Here is a 19,140-nt window from a genome sequence, read left to right as displayed (position 1 = left end):
TTCATTTGTTTCTTGGGATTTTAGCTGCTTCAACAATGATGTCTTCTGAGGTGGAAAAAATGGCAAAGATACAAGTCACAGATCATGCCAACCAGGCAACGTTAGGCAGCATTATTGTTTCAGCTTTCGACAGTTTGAAGAAAACGCTTTAACGAAATTAAATTTGAATCCATGTAAGAGATTGACAGAGCATGCAGTATTACGCAATCCACAAAAAACTGCATGATCTGTCTCCCGTTGATGGAGGTCAAGTTTTCAGTATTTCAATCGGAATTTATTTAACTTACCAATACCAATTAATTGTCAACACGCTTTGTACATGTTACTCATGAAACATCATTTGGAAAATTCCTTAATTAATTAATTAATAAATGTATTTGAAAAGACACATTAAACATCTTTAAACCCTAACAAATCAAACCCTCTTGGTGATTGATTTGCATGTTATGTACTCTTTTTCATGATATTATATTTTTTGCAATATGCCGTCTTATCAAATAAAAAGTAGACCAATAAGTTCACTTTTCATTGTACATAATTCAATCAAGAGAAGTATTTTATCTTCTGTTCATCAACAGTTACTCTAATGAAATTACAGTGCTAGAGCTTCTGTACATATATATACATATATATATATATACTACACAAAATGCACGCATGAAATGTACAGTAACGAAATCTTCTCTGATTTGGTGGATGTATTAACTCTTTGAATTGATCTTGGTGCAGACAAATAGAATAAAGGGCACAGTGTGAAGGTGACAGAAGGAGTCCCCACAGACAGTTGATTATGTCTGCACAATGAAAACTTGGATAGAGTATATGGGTTGGATTAGTGTAGAGAGCATATATTGTTAATGTAGGAATGGTTATATTGTAGAGAGATTGAAGAGAGAGCAGAAAGAACACATGGCTACTGGACCCTACAAAAACATAGGATCATAAATAAGGGATGAAAATGAGGGTAAGCAAGAAGAAAGTGGTGGCACAAGGTGCTTCTCTCCTCTGGTTAAACCGATGGCCATAAGTCCTTCATTTCATTAAGTTTCTCTTAGTTGGCAAAAAGGACAATATCCCACAAGTCTTCCATCACTGAACCAAAGTTAATGTCTTTGCACATTAGTCAGCTATCAATTTCCTAATTATTAATGACCCATTTTCCATTTCTAGTATTTTCCTTCCTTCCTTTCCCCACTCGGTTGCCCCTTTTGAAGCATACTATTGCCCTCAAAATAATAACTCTATACAAACAATCATGAACCATCACTATGTACTAGTTTTCTTCTAACTTATCCGTCTTAACGTTTGTGTGTTACGATAAACAACTTCATTTTTCTTATGTCTTCGTTATTGCTTTTACTCTTGCTCTTTTTATCTCTTTCCTTTTCTCCATGGCTGTATCTACACTTTAAGGATGTCAAACCATCTTTATCCTATCAAAAGCATTACTAATTCTGCTTTTCTACGTAAGAACGTGCTGTAAAATTGTATCCTCAAGTCTAACTTTGTGTTTTTAGAAATATGATGTTTTTCNAAAAGTGTCTTTGCTGCAAAACAACAATGTCCATTCAGAAAACGCTCCCTTGTTTGTACTTTTTTTTTTTTGTGGGCACTCCCTTATTGTACTTGTAACATATAAGATGCCCCGCTTCTGAAAACATATTACGTGTTGTGTTTTTTTATTCAGTTCATAATTAGTTCACATATTTTACAGAGAGGTTTTGAACCGAATGTTTGTCTTAACATACACCCACACATGCCTATCATAAAGCATACTTTTTTTGTATGTGTATTCTTTAAAATAGATATGAGAAAAACATCTTTCATCAGAAAATAAATAAAACGCAAACATGTCATAGTTTTCATAAATTTCTATCTTTAAATGAGAGAGGGAGAGAGAGAAGATATTGTTTTTCTATTATAAGTTTGAAGTATTTTATAGTTTATCTTCAAAACAATGTTTCTTTATTATCAGGGTCTTACTTTTGTACGAGACTTTCATGATTGAAACTTAGGAAAGAAAGAACAAAGGCAAACTACCCTACTAACTATAGTGTTGATATATACATATACCTCAAACTTATATGATAATCATAATGATATATAATCATAGAGCCAAACATTCTTAATTTATTAATTTGTACAGATCACAGCTAAGAGCTTTATTTTTCAACAAAGAAACGCATCTAATAATGATTGGTACGCGAAAGCAAAATGTACCATACATCGCTGCATTCAGACACGACAACCAAAATGTTCACTACGTAACCAATAAACGAATATGTACAAGTTTTAGCAGGTACGTTTCCTGACATACACTGTAGAGGCTAAAATAAAATTCAAGTGATAGGATAAAATCTATAAAAATTACAACCTAAAACATCCCTTTACAAATAGAAAAATAGGTAATAAAGATTCTTTAATTAAAAATGATAATAATTATAAGCATGTTAGGATAAATATCTTTATAAATACTTTTAAAAGAAAATAAAAGTAAACAATAAATATTTTAAACCTAACTTAATATTATAAAATTAATTTTGGTTAAATATATGTTTTACTCCTCATATTTGTTCTCCATTCTCAATTAGGTCCTTATGTTTTTTTTTTGTCCCAATTGCATCCTAATATATGTAAATTTGAGGCAATTAAGCCCTCTCCATTTTTTTTGTCCCAATTGCATCTTAATATTTGTAAATTTGAGACAATTAAGCCCTCTCAATTGCCCTACGACGTTAGCTCCAGCTAACGGAGAGAGCTTAATTGCCTCAAATTTACAAATATTAGGATGCAATTGGGACAAAAAAAAAAAACATGAGGACCTAATTGAGAATGGAGAACAAATATGAGGACTAAAACATATATTTAACCATTAATTTTTAAGAAGATATTTACGTTAACTTATATATTATAAATTTATTTTATTTTTAGTTGATGTAATATTTTCAACACACTCCTTAATCCAAGACATATATATTTCGAATATGAAATTAGACATTAATAATGATCTGATAGCAATATGATAAGGGATGATATAATGTCATATTAAGGAGTGAACTTTAAATCTAATCCAATCTCACAAAACTAATTTGTGATGCAAGTTTTGCACACAATTATGTATTTTAAATTCACTTTATCTCTAGTTGTTATATGATATCTTAAAATATTATTTTATAAAATAAAACTAGCTTATGAGTAAATTAAAAACGTAGTTTTTGATAAGTTAGATGAATAGCTTCTACATGTATAAGTTGGATTCAAGTCAAAGAAAATTCTTTTTTTTATTTTTATAATAATTATATGGTTAAATCATTCCATTTGTCCAAATTTTTTAAAGAAAATCTCAAATCGGTTCTATTTCTTATGCATCTCAATTTGATTCTTATTTTAAAAATTTTGATGCAATCAAATCTTTTTTGTTAGTACTGCATTAATCCCATTAAAGAGGTGTCACATGTCAATTTGTTTTTTTAATATTTTTTATTTTTTTATTTTTTTTAAAGTTATTTTTTAAAAAAATAAAAATTTGTCCTGTGACAATAGTAGTGTATGATAAGTATGAAAAAAATACATGTTTTCAGACTTATTAATTAGCTCGAATTTGTATTTATTCATGAAACAATGTGTTTTGCTCATCGAAAAGTTGTAATAGGAAGTAGGAAAGTTGTTTAGGCAATTGTACAGGAATGTATACATCAAAGTGAAGTGCTGTCAGATGTTTCTCGCTAAGCCAACATTAAATGGCTCAGCTAAAAAGAGTTTTATTCGCTTAGTGCACCAGCACAAGTCGCTGAGCGAATAAAGGACAGTTAAAGATATGCCGCAGTTGAATATTCGCTTAGCGCATGAAGAGTTGTGCACTTAGCGAATTAGTTATTTTCAATTGGCTTTTAAAGTGGAAAATAGACAGAAAGAATAACCTCTGACGGAAGTTCCAAACAAAGGAAAGAAATGAAAACATCTCCGCAACTTTAGGAGACTACTTCAAGGCATCAAGATACCATTTTCTAGGAGTAGTTTTTCTTTCGTTGGAATTGGATGTAATAAATTCACTGTGATGTAATTTTTTTATTCAATATATAGTTGTTCGTTCTTATGTTCTTTCTGAATTTACTATCATTGTATAGAAATATAATGTTATTTGAATATCTCTTATTATTGGAAAGTAATTTTGAACAGATAGAACACCTAAGTGATTTGGGATCTAGGGATAGACTCAATAACTTGGTCATTATTAGCATCAGACTTAATGCAAATTGTATATTAAATTGACTAAGGGATTAACAGTTTGATATATTAATTTATAACTAGTTGCTAAGGAATTAGGACTAGTATGCCTTGATGTGAATGTTTGAATGAAATACTGAACAAAGTTTTATATTCATATGATTCATGAAACCCAATTCCAACAAAGTGTCTTTTAAATATAAATTTCTGACACACAAACTGTTTGATAAAATACCAAAAAGAGTTTCTTGTGTTGTTTTGTGCATTTTGATGCTAATTGAGTTATAGAAGGAAGAATTGTCATGGGTTGCACAAGTCCATTAGGAGAAAGATATTGTATTACTTGTAACAATTTGATATACTTGTCAAAAAGTTAGATGTGAGAATTGTGTGTCATGTGTCACCATCATACCAGATGTCATTGTCTTAATTTTAATTTAGTCTCTCTATATTTTTTTGTCTAAATTCAGTCCTAATTGTAACAAGCAATTTCGTCCCTCCTAAAATTGAAAAGAAATTCAATTTTTGTATAAATGTTATACAAATATTTCTATCAAAATTAATATTTTTATTAAATATTTTTAACAAGATTAAATTCATTTATATTTATATTTTATATTAACTTTATTTAAATTTTTTTCAAGTTTTAAATTTTTTTTAAATTGTTATAAAATGCTTTAAAATTATTTTAAAATGTTACATTTGAATTTGTAAAATTTTTATTTTTAAACCAACTCAAAAAATTGTATAGGAATTATTAAATTTTACACATTTTAAAAATATACAGTTATTTTAAAAAATTGTAAATTTTGGTAAATTTATTTTATTTATGAAATGAAATTAACATATTTGTTAGTTTAAATTAATTTTGAATTTTTTTCTATTCTCATTACTTTCTGTTAATAACTATAAAAAAAATTAAAATAGAAATGTAAATAAACTTAATATGATTAAGAGTATTTAATAAAAATATCAATTTTAATAAATATATTTATAAAATATTTATATAAAAGTTAAGTTTCGTTTCAATTTAATAAAAAATAAATAATTGATTTTAAAAATAATTATAAGTGAATTGAGATAAAATAAAAATATAAAAATCAAATTGAAAATAAAATTATAAATACGATAGTAACATGATATACTATCACTGTCACAATATACTATCACTGCCAGGTCACATAACATAAGTTTATATATGATAAACTTTTTGTTTTTTATAATAATTTAAAAAAGATTAAAAAAATAAAAAAAAAATCATGAACCGACAATGTTAGTATAATATTAATAAAAAAAATCTGATTACATCAGATTATTTAAAATACAGACCTAAGACACATAAAAACAAGAAATCCAAATTTAGATTTATTGAAAAAAATAGAATGAATAGAATGATTTCACTTAATTATATTCAAGTCATAATAATAGTGATTTTTAATCGGTTAATAGTTAATTTAGCACCATCAATTGACCATTTGTAAATGTGATTATATTTAAATGATCATATTCTAGTAAAGTAAAAAAACTGTAAACTAAAAATATGGTCGTCAATAAAAAATTTAAGATAACTATCATAAAAGTTAATATACTTGTAATGAATGAATGATTATTTATATAAAACTGTCTTGTATAGCCAATGCATGACCTATATATTTTTAAAAAATTTCTAATCTTTTAAAATTATTAATTTTGATATTAGACACTATTTATCATTTTTTCTGATAGTGATGGTTAGATTTATTTCTCTGTTATTACCTGTTAGTGATAGGACATGCACTCAGATATGTATGTCACAGGTTGCTTTAACTATTAGTGTAACATATTTAAATATATAGCAAAAGGTTTACATAAAGATGATGTAAAAATATTATAGCACAGTCTTATCATAAAATTTTATAAATAGTAAGTTTTGTTTACTTCTAATAATCGTATAAATATTAATTTCTAATTAGTTGACAATATAAATGCTGCATTTCCATTAAATGACAATGGAGATTTTAGTAAAATGGGGATCGCCATTAAAAATATGAATGGCTGAAAATTATAATTTAATCTTTACATATGGCCCTATAATTATTTTTGGTATTGTCACTCAATAATAAGAAAAAGTTAAGTGTACTTTTGGAAACAATTACTATAAAGTGAACATATATTTACAATGTTTATCTATGGATGATGCTGTTAAATTGCTGGCATAAATTTAAAATATTCATGGAAAGTTGAAACTAATTGAAAGTAAAAGATATGTGTGGATAATATATATATATATATATATATATATATATATATATATATGAAATTGTAAATTATTTTCATAATTTATCTCAAATTAAATGATATAGGGTGAGAACATCATAAAATTCAAAGTACTTACGTAAATGTTTATCTCATAAAATAAGTTCGAATAATTATAATTATAAATAAACTCATCTTTATAACTAAAACTACTCTTGTATGCTTATATATAAGCGTCAACTAATTAATTCTTAAGATTAAAAAATATTCATTAAATTTGCCTCTCTCTTTTTTCATAACTATTAATGTTTCGCAGTCTCAAAAATGGTTGTAAATGCAACTTCTCCTCCCTAATGGGAGATATTTAATCTAAAATAACTAATACAAACATTGTGAATTGAAGCTAAAAATAACAAAATGAAATCAACATCACTTGCACTTGTAGTTTAAGAGTTATAAACAAGAATGTGATTGAGATAGTACAATCTATTTAACTAATATAAGACAATATATTTGATATGGTATATTATTCAATTAAACATTATCATTGCATAGGAGACTTTATACATTGGATGAGCTCAAGGTTCCGCTTTATGTAACTTTTACAATTAATTTATTATCTTTTCATTTAATTTCTATATCATCTAATTTTCATTTGACATTTTTTACTTTGACATTTGTTTTTTCTTCTAAGTTAACTACTTTATTTTCACTTGAGTTTTAGAAAAGTTACAAATTAATGATATTTTTATTGTTGTGGCTGTAAAATTGTCAATTTTATTGTTTTATCTTTTATTAGCAGTGTTTTTACTTTTCATGTACCTTTTGACTTGGTTCTTTATGACGTATGAGGTCCATTATAAGGTTTTTACCAAGGATGGATCCCACTATGATATCTTTTTATTGATGATCATACTTATTATTGTTTGGTTTATCTTATGAATAGTTGTTTTTCATTATTGTTAGGTTTATCTTATGAATAGTTGTTTTTAGGTTTTTGATGTCTAATTGTACTAAACTTGAAACTCAATGTAATGTTATTATCAAATGTTTTCAATATGATAGGTGAAGACTACAGTTCTAATAATTTTTGTGAATTACAATATTGTCACATTGTTGAAACTACTTGTTCTCTTCTATTGTTTGTTTTAGTTACTAGTCAATTTTTGGATAAAGTTGCTTTTCCTATTGTTCATGCTATTAACTAAATTTCATCTCCTATTATTTTAAGTATATATTCCTTTGAAAGATGTATGCTTGTGTTTCTAATTATATTCTTTCCCGAATTTGTTTTTCATTTGTTTTGTTTTTTCTTATGAATGTAGTAAATTACTTTCTCATCAAAATGTGTTTTTCTTCGTTCTAGAGATGGTCAATAGGGTTATAATTATTATGTTTTTACTCACCACACTCTATTTTTCTTGTCTTATTTTCCTTAAGTATATTTTATTATATTTATTTTCTTTTTACTTCCACAACCCTATAAAGTTTTATCTCAATGACCATTTTTTTCAAGCTGATGTTGTAAATAGTTTTGAAATTGAAAATTGTATAGATGACATCAGTACTACTAAGTCTTATAATTGTTGATCCTCTACTTCTTTGGTATCGTCCCTATGTTTTGTAAGTCCACAATTTCACCATATTTTATTTATTTTTTTATATTCTTCTTCCTTTGCTTCATTCTTAACCACCATAGTTTTTTTAGCCATCTTTCTATCAAGAAGATGTCCTCTTGATCCACTTTGGCAACAAACTATGCAACATGAACGTTTTGCTTTATTTAAGATAACTACTTAAGACATGTCCCTTTCTTGTCACCAAATGCGAACCACGTCGCCGCTTTCACTATCACTCCTTCACTCTCTTTTCTTCTCTTCTCTTTCTCGTCACTAACACAAACGATGTCGTCATGTCACTATTGTGAGCCTCCATTTCCTTCTCATTTTGAAAGTGGCGAGAGGTTTGTTCTATTGTCTTGCTTTTTTTTTCTATTCCATCATCCTTTCTTCCTAATGAAAGTATTTCTTAATGTCTTATGTTTAATGTGGAAGTGGAAAGGGTGATGGTGGTTTTGCGATAGTTCTTAGGTGGGAAGGTGAAGATGGAAAGAAATTGAAACAACCACTTTAAAAAAAATATAGGAACAAGCTTCAGTTCAAACAACAATCGAAGCATAAAAGTAAAAAAATAGGCTTTGATTATGAACCAAAACCTAAAGTCTTACATTTTTTACCTTGCTCGAAGTAGAATTTCCAAAAAAATCGGTGTCTAAACCCTTACCTGCATTAGTGTAGTAAACTATGTTATTTGTGTTAAGAATCATGAAAGATTGAGATCAAATAACAATGTAATTATATGTTAAGGGTGATTAATTGAACTATATAAGAAATGTGATGGAATTATTTGGGTGGTTATGTTACAGGAATGGAAATGAAGGGTAAGGCTATATTTTCTCTAAGGAAAAATAGTATAGTTTGATAAGATTAAGGCGATGCAATTGCTAGGGACACTCTTTGATGTTATACTTAGACTCTACTCGACTCTTAGATTAATATAGAGAATGATATTTTGGTGGTGAAGAATGCAGTAGGTTCCTATAGTTGGTTTAGATCGTGGATTCCTTCTTTATTAAGTTATAATGAATTAACCCTATAGAATGGTTTGTGGACTGGTAAATTTGGGGCCAGTCTTAGATTATCATATTACGGAATGTGAAAAAATGTTATGGAAGTTACCATGGGTACCCAACTTCTAGGATATGTTCCTATCTGTTTTGGGATGATTGTAGTTAATATGTAATAGTAGTATCATAGTCTTATCATATTTTGAAAAACTAGAAAACAATGGAATGTAAATTTTAAATAATTAATTATTAAAGACTATGGTATTGTTATTGGTATATATTATCATTTACATTTATCCTTCTCCATGGGACAAGTTTGTCTCTCTATTAACTTTGTAAGTACTCGAGAAAGTAGATACGTCTATTTTCTCAAGTTGATACACATTAACCATGTGTTTGGATGAAAGATTTTATATTTTTTAAGACATTCAAATACGTTCAATTTGAATTGATCTTACTTCAATGTTTTTGTTTTGATAAGGCAATTTAGATATAGTAAATTTTAATTTTCTTGTTTAGATAAAGTATTTCAATTATCACAAAATTAAAAAAAATAAAAATTGTTAAAAATTAAAGGAAAATATCAATATTGATAATCTTTTGCAGTTGATCTTGATTAGTGTTCTTTTTTTTTTAATTTCAAAGTTCTTTAATATTCTTTTCATTTTATGTTTGCATAACTTTTTCTCAACTTAAATTGGACTATTTCCAAATTATGAAATGCTAGATTGGGTTAAACACAAGTAAGATAACACCAAGTCAAACTTATGTAAGATGAGACTAGTTAGTCCGTGTCAGACTCAAGCTAAATTAACTTGAGCCAAGGTTGAGTTGAGTCAAGTCGGTATGGACTTAACTTGAGCCAAGTAGGCCCTAAGCCCAATCAAACCAAGTTGGCCTTAGCCCAGGTCGAACTGAGTTGGCCCTAACCAAGGTCAAGTCGAGTTGGCCTAGGCCCAAGTTGAGGCTAGGTCGAGCCAAGACGGTTAAGACCCAGGTCGAGCCAAGATTGCCTAGGCCCAAGTTAAGGCTAGGTCGAGCCAAGACGGTTAAGACCCAGGTCGAGCCAAGACAATTCAGTCCCACTTCGAGCCAAGTCGATTTGGGTTAAGTTAAGTTGAGTTAGGACATTCAATAATTTAATCGAGTCAGGGTCCACGTTCATTTGATTCATGACCTACCCACGCTCACCCAAGTTAGGCTAAGCCTAGGTCGGTCTTAGTTTGATCAAAAGTTATTCGGTCTAGCCTAATAAAGACTAGTTTAAGTCAGGTCGAACCGAGTCTATTTAGTCAAAGTCAAGGCGAGTCGGCTTATGCTTAATCAAGTCGAGGCGGTTCGAGTAAGTCAAGTTGAGTTTAGCCAAGTCCAAACTCAGGTCAAGCTTAGTCAGCTCAAACCAAAGTCAAGTTGAGTTAGGACGACACTATGTTCATTTGAGTCCAAGTCGACACATGTTTAACCAAGTTAAGTTGGTCCTAGCTCGATTAAGGTCAAGTTAAGTTGTGCCTAAGTCGAGTTAAGTCATCTTATGCCTAAGTTGAGCCAAATCAACCCCAATCCAAGTTGAATGAAGTCGGTCTTGACCCAAGAGTCGAGTCAACTTGGATTCAAGTTAAGTTGAGTCAAGGAAATATTACATTTAGTCAAGTTGGACTAGATGTATGTCAAGTCAAGCTAGGTCAGATCAAGCTTGAGCTAAGTCTAGGTAAAGTTTGATCCAAGTGAGACCAAGACAAATCAAATCGAATTTTAAATAATCCAATTAATTTGATAAAATTCTAAAATTTTAATTTCCTTCATAGTTGCTTACTAAAATAACATTATTATATCATAAAATGTTTGAAATTCTTAAAATAATAATTACTCTCTTAAAATGCTTTATCTAAATACATTACATGATCTCCGAATATAGCATTGAACGAAGGTGGGTATAAATAAACAAAGTCATGATGGGGTTTTCTTTATTGAAGTGAGTGAATGGAGAAAGAGAGTGAGGCCCTTGAGTTGAGAAGAAGTTAGCACAAAGCAAAGCAAGAAAGATAAGAGATGAAGTGGTACCTTGTCCAAAAGTGGTGTGCCGTATGTATGGGATGTTTTTCATGTCATCGTTTAGGGAAAGCCATCCTTCGTACCACATGTAAGAAATAAAGAAAGAAAGAAAAGAAAAGAAAGAAATCCTATAGTATCTATCTCTACCTTGTCTTTTACATTGAAATTTGAGCGTGTCCTCAATTTTCACCCTAACAACATTTTCAGCACCATACATTACTTACCCATGCCTTCCCATCACCCCTCAGCCAAATCTTCCTCACGTTATTCCTCACTTGCTCAGCCTTCTGTCGGGTGATTTTCAGATATACATCCCTCTTCACATCACCATTCACATATCCAACACTTTCATTAGGTTAGTTATGAGTACTTATCAACAGGGTATAGACCTAGACTAGCTACCCACTTCCTCCTCTTCCCAATAAACTCAATAAAGTCATCTTCCCATCATTTCCATTTTATACTACTTTTGCAACTTTCATCTATATATAAATATATATATATATATATATATATATGAGCACTTGTGTTAATTACCAATTATCTCTTTTCACTTCATTCAAAGAGAGGATTCAAACTTTGATACATGTAGGTTAAACATTCTTGATGCTAACAAATAAACTCTACTAAAGCATACTTTAGAGAGAGAGAAAAATATAGAATTAGACAATGTAACCCTAAATAGATAAATGATGAAATGGCTGACAATTTGTTACACTTAATTGTTTGAAATAGATCCTGAGTTTTGTTATAGAGCAAGCAATAGGGGAACAGCTATATGAATATGATGATTATGCAGCAACAAAGTATGTGTGTACCATGGTACTCTTGATATATACTGCATGTGCTTTATACAAGGATCTATTCCTTTTGGTAACAAGATATTGGTATGGTAGATAAGATAAAAGAGGTACAAGAAAACTTTATTGTTTTCTTTTGCTTTCACTTGTTCCGTAACTGAAGGTGTCTTTATCTCCTTCTTTTCCATTTCATATCAATAGATCTTGGAGCACCAATCAAAGGGTCTCCTTTTGTTTTTCCCTTATGAGGGAAAGCAGATTCAAACATAGATGCACACAGCTTTTGTAGTCTGGAATGAATGACTTCCACAAGTTTATGATATTTACTAGACATTAAATATTTTGGACATGGTAATCCGAAACCCCATTAATTTAAAACTGACATTCTCTTTGGAATAGTGGTTGGTGTTGATGTTTCAATCACCATCCGTGACATTAACTGATTTTGAGTGGCATGTCTAGGGAATTTATGTGCCACCTTTAATGAGAATCATAAATGCAAATTTAGGAAATGGAGGATCTGTTGCCTCAAATGGTTTGCTTCACTTCCATTGCTTTCTTCGTCACATCTCACAACCATCTTCTCATACATTTCAGCTTAATTAATTGACATGGACATGGCACATGGAGGACTATGGCATAATCCAAACGCTGCATGTGACCCCCGACTGTCACGTGCATCATCATCCATTTTTTTATTTTCGAGTTTTTCTGCTAAATTCACTCACTCTCTGCTTATTCCCTTTGTTGCTCATGGAAAACATCTGTCCCCACTTTCATCTCTGCCAGATGCTTGTGTTCCTCATGTCCTTCTTTTTTCTTGCTTTTCATATTATACTGCAACATTATTTTCTGTGCTTTCGCTCTCTCATTTTATCTCAAGCTTTTTCCTATTTTCTTCTTCCTCTATGTCACCAAAATTTATCTCCATCTTTTTCTTTGCAGAATGCATATTTTACAACATATATAATTCTCAAGAATGAGGATAGATTTTTTATAGATTGAAATATTCTTTTTAACACATTTAGAAAAAGCTTTTAATAGCAAATAAGGGTGCTAGGTGTTTCACAACACGTAATTCAAAACAATCTCAAACACATTTTATAATGAAAAATGTAATTTTTTTGACAATTTTTTTATAATATGTATCTCAAAATAGAATCAGATGTCTTTGGAAGTAACTATTTTATAATAATGGTGATCAGATATTTTCAAATGCTTATTCTGGAATTAGGTGAAATAATCACTCTTACGTAACTCTAATAATGTGTTTCAGAAAAAATAAAAGAAAAGATGATGAGGGTGGAATTGAAATTTTAAAATATAGAGGTTCATAAAGAAAAAGACATTTAAAAGGCGGTTGAGCATTTCTTTTGTTCAGTTTCTATTGGGCTAGACCCGAGTATAAGTGGGCTGAAAGAAACTGTTTTTTTTTTCAATTGTAATGTAATGTGAATAAAAATTTAAGTGAGGCGAGCCATTTGATATTGTTAAAATGATTGTGAGAAAATATTATACATATTTTTTGTTTTATATGAATAAATTTTTGTCCTAATACGTTCGAGATTTTTTTTTTTTTTACGTAAAAAATTATTGGTGAACGAACAAGTTAATGTATTAAGTAGGGATTTTAGTATTAAAATCAAACTGAATTAAATGTTGACTTTAGTCTTAAAAATTAGTATTTTTATATATTCGAAGTTTTTGCTCTCCAAATTTCATGATTATTCTCGTATTCAACTAATAAATCAGCAAGGGTTTAAAACAAAAACGAACGCATTTGAAATGTGAGTACACAGTGGGTTAAGAAGGATTTTCTCGATGGACCCTTACACAGCATATAGGCCCATTTATGATCAGAGGACTCGAATGTTTCTTAATAGGTTATTACTTTTCACACCACCCTCTTTCTTTTGTTATCGGTTTTCCTAAATTACGTATATTTTTTAACCAGAACATTACTTATATTTATTCCAAACCATTTCTTAGTAGTGTGTGATTGTCAGCAAATGTCTTAACAATCTAATTTTTTAAACTTGTTCTATATAATCGTCAACACCATGATATATAATTTAAACTTTACCTTGAACTTCTGTTCTAAAATCAAACTACTCACAAATGTTGCACTGTTCTTCGAAGCAATGAAGAAGCCAATTCTCATATATTAAAGAGTTTAATAAAAGAGACAAAAAAAACTTTATTTCTTTTGATATGTATATAATGGAATCAATATATAATAATTACACCAAATCTATTCACACCATTAACGGATTATAAGCTGTAACTCACTGCAGCACTATGTTACAACAATGCCAAAAACAACATCTTTCAAGAGAAACAACACTTCAAATTCATTATGAACATGTATGTATATAATTTTAACTCATAAGGCAAATCAAACATGAATATTCCTCAGGAAGTGACAGATTTTCAACCCCAAATGCCTTCCAGTTCACTGCATCATAAATGCCACAACAGAAGCCAACACAGAAGAATATAAGGTCACCTCAGAAACAGACAAAGCAGATCCTGCACCAGTCTCCATTTGTGATGTGGGTGCTATTGCTGAATCCTGTGCCACAGTTCTGGTTACGTAAAAAATGCAGAAAATCATTACTGCAATACAAAAGCGGGCTTCAAAGCCACCTAGTTTTGCCATATTTCCACAGAAATGTTATGTTACTGTGAAAATGTGACCAAGATGACTAAAACGGATTGAACTGGTTTTGTGAATTGAGTGGTTGAATGACAGGGTCAAGAGTTGAGTTTATATAGAACTTGTTACGTACTATGTTGAAAGGTTATATCCTTGTCAAGTTGGTAAGTGGTGCATTAAATCATTAACCATTCTCCATTACTATGATGCCGTTTAGATTAAGGCTTTTGTGACCCCACTGGGCTAATTAAAGCTAGTGATGCAAGGTGGTATTGTGTCCTCAATGAGCTTCTTACGTTACAGTTGAAGGGAGAATCTGGTACCTACCATTTATGATACTTTATTCCTGAAAAACTATTAAAGTACAATTTTTATTTACCTTTAACTAAATATAAATGATCAAGTAAACTTTATTCATTTCACATTTTCATTTTACACATTGCTCGATTTGAAAGGGTGTTATTTTAGTTTTATTTCATTCATTTTAGATGGTGGGAAATCACTTTCAGGCATCTGAAGTGCATGACTTGACATAGCAACGGTGGCAAGACGCTGAGAGACGACAAGACTATGGTGTCTTTGTTGCTTCATAAGGAGTGGTCTAGATATGTTGAATAGTTTTGCAATATCCTTATAGTGGTTATACCCTTTCTATTAAGGGTTTTCTATTTTTCGTTTTTTCCGTTTTCTTTGCCCTTTGCATTGGCTGCATCACTTTCTCTCTTTATTTTTTTTATCATAATACAATTCTTCATATTGTTTTTCTCACATGCTATCAGAGCTCAGTTGCTGTGATGATATGAAACCAAAGGGGTGAATTCCTTTCAAGAATCTATCTAAGTTACAATGCTAATAAACAATAAATTTAGGCAAAATTAGTGAGAAGGTGGACAGTATATTAGAAACATTAATATCTCCAGCTGTAAAACTTTAATTAGGATGATTTTAATACGAGTTAAAAGTTCACCTTCTCCACTTCAATTTAGGCTTAAGAATAGTTTTATTTGGACACATAAAACAAGAGTTATGATTACCAAAATTATGAAAGGTAAAAAGAAAGAATCAATCTTTGCAAGGAAAACAACACACAAAGGATGAGAAAGTCTTTTGATACACTCTAGAGTTCTAATTTGTAATACTTTAAGTTTTTTACTTTTTAATTTAAAATATTATTACATTATTAAAGTGAGTTGTGTTTTTCCGTTGGAGATGTTGTTAAAATATGATTTTTCGTGTGGACATATGTATGTTTGTAGTTTAATTAGAAGTTGTCAAAGCACAACATGAGGTTATTAGAACGCATGTACGATGTATTTCAGCCGAAAGCTACGACAAGCCCTGAAACCATGCAAGACCATCACAAACTAAAACAAGAGTTTTCCCAAAATAACTGAAAGACGCTTCTTTTAAATACCATGCAAGACCCATCGTTGTACCTCAGACCTGCAAGCTAAGGCAATAAAACAACATATTTGTCTGTTTCATCACCACACAAGCGGGTCCAAAACAAATCATATTCAACTCATCATGGACATGAAGAAGGTCACTTGCGCCATCCTCATCGCCGCCGCCTCCATGAGCGCAGTAGCGGCTGCCACCGAAGTTCCTGCCCCGGCTCCCGGCCCGGTCAGTGGAGCCACCGTGCCCCTTGTTGGCTCCTTGCTCGGTGCCTCGGTCTTGTCTTTCTTTGCCTTGTTCCACTAAGCCTTATGTGTAGAAAAGAGGGTGCTGCAGGGAATAATTGATGATGAAAGTTGATACAAATGAATATGTATTTTGTATTGTTTTGATGATTTGTTAATGAAATATTGATTTGTTTAATAATTTTATCTTGTCTTCTCGTAACAAGTATATCTCATCACCCTCAAAATATAACCACTTTCAATCAATGCAAAAAGAATCTTAGAAAATTAAAAGGTTGTTATGTAGGTAATGGAATCACATCTTCCCTAAACAGTGTATTATGTTCTGAATGAGTGCTCTTTCGTATCAGGAAGAGAGAAATATAACCTCGTTTTACATCATCTTATCAGTATCAGATCATGAAAACGGATATTCTATGTTAGCAATGAGACTTTCTGAAATAAAAAAATAATCTTTTTGCAGGAATCGTCTTAGATTTCAATTTTTTAAAGTATCAACAATACACTATTAAAAGTTATTAAAAACTTTACAACTCAATAAATAAAATAACGCACAATGTTTTTTATGAATTCCAGTAAATCTGATTAATAAGTGTCTATTGATAGCAATTTTGTCTCCATTTTTTTGTATGTTGTAACAATTCCACCCTTTGATGTTTATGGGTCATGAATAACAAATAAACCAAATAAATAAAACATGAAGCTCTGATATTCATGGTTACCTTTAAGTTAGGAAAAGGGGAAGTAAAACATTTATACAATCAATGACGCGTAAACTGCTGGAAAAAAAGCACAAATGACTATTCAACCTAACTAAAATAATTTAATTCATTTACTATAACCACTTACCACAACCAAGAAAGAAGATATGGCAAGCAATCTTCGTGTCTCCAATCTTCAACCATGCAACAATCTCGAACGGAACAAACTCATGTAACATTTGAATTACACGTTTCTTACAATAATGTATAAACTTATAACCAGAACCTCTGGTAACTAGGTCTGAGGATTAAATTTTTGGGCAGAAATGAGGCTTTTTGCCAGCCATATTGCTGTTTCTCTTGATGATACAGCTTCTTTTCCAAATGGTCTCAGAACCCCAGCAAGCTCTTCAAGTTTATCTTGCTTGAGTAGCTGAGCACATAATTCGAGCAGAGATTCCAGAGCATCAGCTCTTTGTTGGCAGGGACTATCCAACAGATTTGTCTCGTCACCGACCACTTCTGTTATTACACTCAATGAAACGCCACTTGTCTGATCACCCTCCACCATTTTATCATCTTTATGCGTGGAGGGAATGGGTCTGTTAGCTGTGTCATCATCCTTAACTAGAAGTGCATCATTACAATCAGATGTCAAGCCGTTCATATGTGAGCCTTCTGTAAATACATTCAAGTGGTTTCTAGATTCGGTATCATGTTCGACTGTAATAGGATTCACAGTTAGTGATGGCTTTTCCTCGTTGATGGACTTATCTTTATCAGTGCTGCTACTTCCTGCACTGGACATTGTTGATTTACCAGAGATGTCAAGGCTCGAATCTTCCCTTGGTGCTTCAGCATTGTCCAAACCTTCATTGCAAGAACCGTCTTCAACTTCTGGGGTCACTGCTTTAATGCCATCTTCTAATTTATGAAAATGTTTAGCAGCAAATATCTGTTCCTCATGCAGTGATTCTTGTGAATTCTTTAAACAGATTTCGTTGTCATTCGTTTCCCTTGCAGGTCTACCTTTAAAGTCCTCCTTGCACACACTGCAAATAGTTGATTCAGAGGTTGTTGACCCATCTTTTGAGCCGCTAATACTAGTAGAAGATTCTACTATGTAGCTGGTAAGATCAACCATCCTGGTCTCAATATTGTCTTCTGCACTGGTTGAGATGGTAACAGCATCATTTGGAAGATTGCTTACGAGTATATCTCCATTTCCCTCAATTGGATGAATCCGTTCCAAACGATTTACTAAGCTTGCTTCTTTGTCCTTATGGTCCTTGCCACCACTAGATTTATTAGATCTTCTTGTTTTATCCTTTGAATTAACTATGGGATATACTGGAAGAATATTAGAGGATGCATTATGACAACGAAGAACATAAGGTTGTAAAAGTGGATGCCTTAACAATTCAGCCGCCTGTCAATGAAGACTAACATCATTAGAATCCGCAATTCCATCAAAATGAATCAACATAAGATACGTTCAGTTGAACTTACGGTTGGCCTATGTTCTGGATTTTTTCGAAGCATGCTCTTGATAAGTTGTTTCCTGTCACAAGGAAAAATAATTGAACACCATAAGCACAGCTTAAAAATATATCATGACAGTAGTGTGACTGGAAATGGTTTGAGGATGTTACTTACAGTGTGGAAGAATAAACAATTGGCAGTGGAGAAATGCAGGATCTGTTTATTTTATTGATAAGTCCAGCCATGTCCTGTTTTATTCATTCAATCATGTGTTAATTGTTTTGCTAGTTTAAAATATATTGAAGAATAGAGACTATGTTTCCATTGATAAAACTAAATTCCTGCAGAAAGTTCTTACTGGAGCACGAAATGCAGGTTGATGTCCAGCAATCTCAAACATGCAGCAACCTTAACATACAAAGAAATATCATTCTTACACAACGTTAATTATCATGTGACTTTCTCAACTAGAAGAAGGTCTCCATGAACCTTACCAAGAGACCACATATCTGATTTATAGCCATAAGGTATATCAGCGAGGAGCTCAGGACACATGTAATTTGGAGTTCCAACAACCTACACAGGATATAAGTATGCAAACAAAAAACAGGTATCACTATGTGAATCAAGTTAGGTATCATTTACCTTTATCAATAAAAAGTTCAAAGGAAATATAAATAAATAAATATATATATATATATATATATATATATGAGCA

The 19,140-nt window shown here is 31.0% G+C and overlaps 1 protein-coding gene across 5 annotated transcripts in view; it reads right to left on the bottom strand.

Moving 5' to 3' along the window:
- Positions 1-15,913: 15,913 nt before the first annotated feature.
- Positions 15,914-19,140, bottom strand: part of LOC106757823 (serine/threonine-protein kinase Nek6) — a 7,401-nt gene continuing 4,174 nt past the window's right edge. For 4 of the 5 annotated variants that reach the window (XM_014640638.2, XM_014640639.2, XM_014640637.1 and 1 more), the window contains 5 exons: positions 18,917-18,998; positions 18,781-18,830; positions 18,597-18,670; positions 18,450-18,501; positions 16,927-18,369 (listed from right to left, as the gene is read on the bottom strand). In XM_014640638.2, the coding sequence (XP_014496124.1) occupies positions 17,236-18,369; positions 18,450-18,501; positions 18,597-18,670; positions 18,781-18,830; positions 18,917-18,998 (1,392 nt within the window). In that variant the 3' untranslated portion in view covers positions 16,927-17,235. Of the gene's footprint in view, positions 16,325-16,926; positions 18,370-18,449; positions 18,502-18,596; positions 18,671-18,780; positions 18,831-18,916; positions 18,999-19,140 lie in introns of those variants that run through there. The other variant, XR_002667340.1, reaches the window with a different exon arrangement.

Source organism: Vigna radiata, chromosome 3 (genome assembly GCF_000741045.1).
Source record: "Vigna radiata var. radiata cultivar VC1973A chromosome 3, Vradiata_ver6, whole genome shotgun sequence".
Lineage (NCBI taxonomy): Eukaryota > Viridiplantae > Streptophyta > Magnoliopsida > Fabales > Fabaceae > Vigna > Vigna radiata.
Note: the sequence above shows the minus strand (reverse complement) of the source record. Positions and strands in the feature narration are given on the sequence as shown.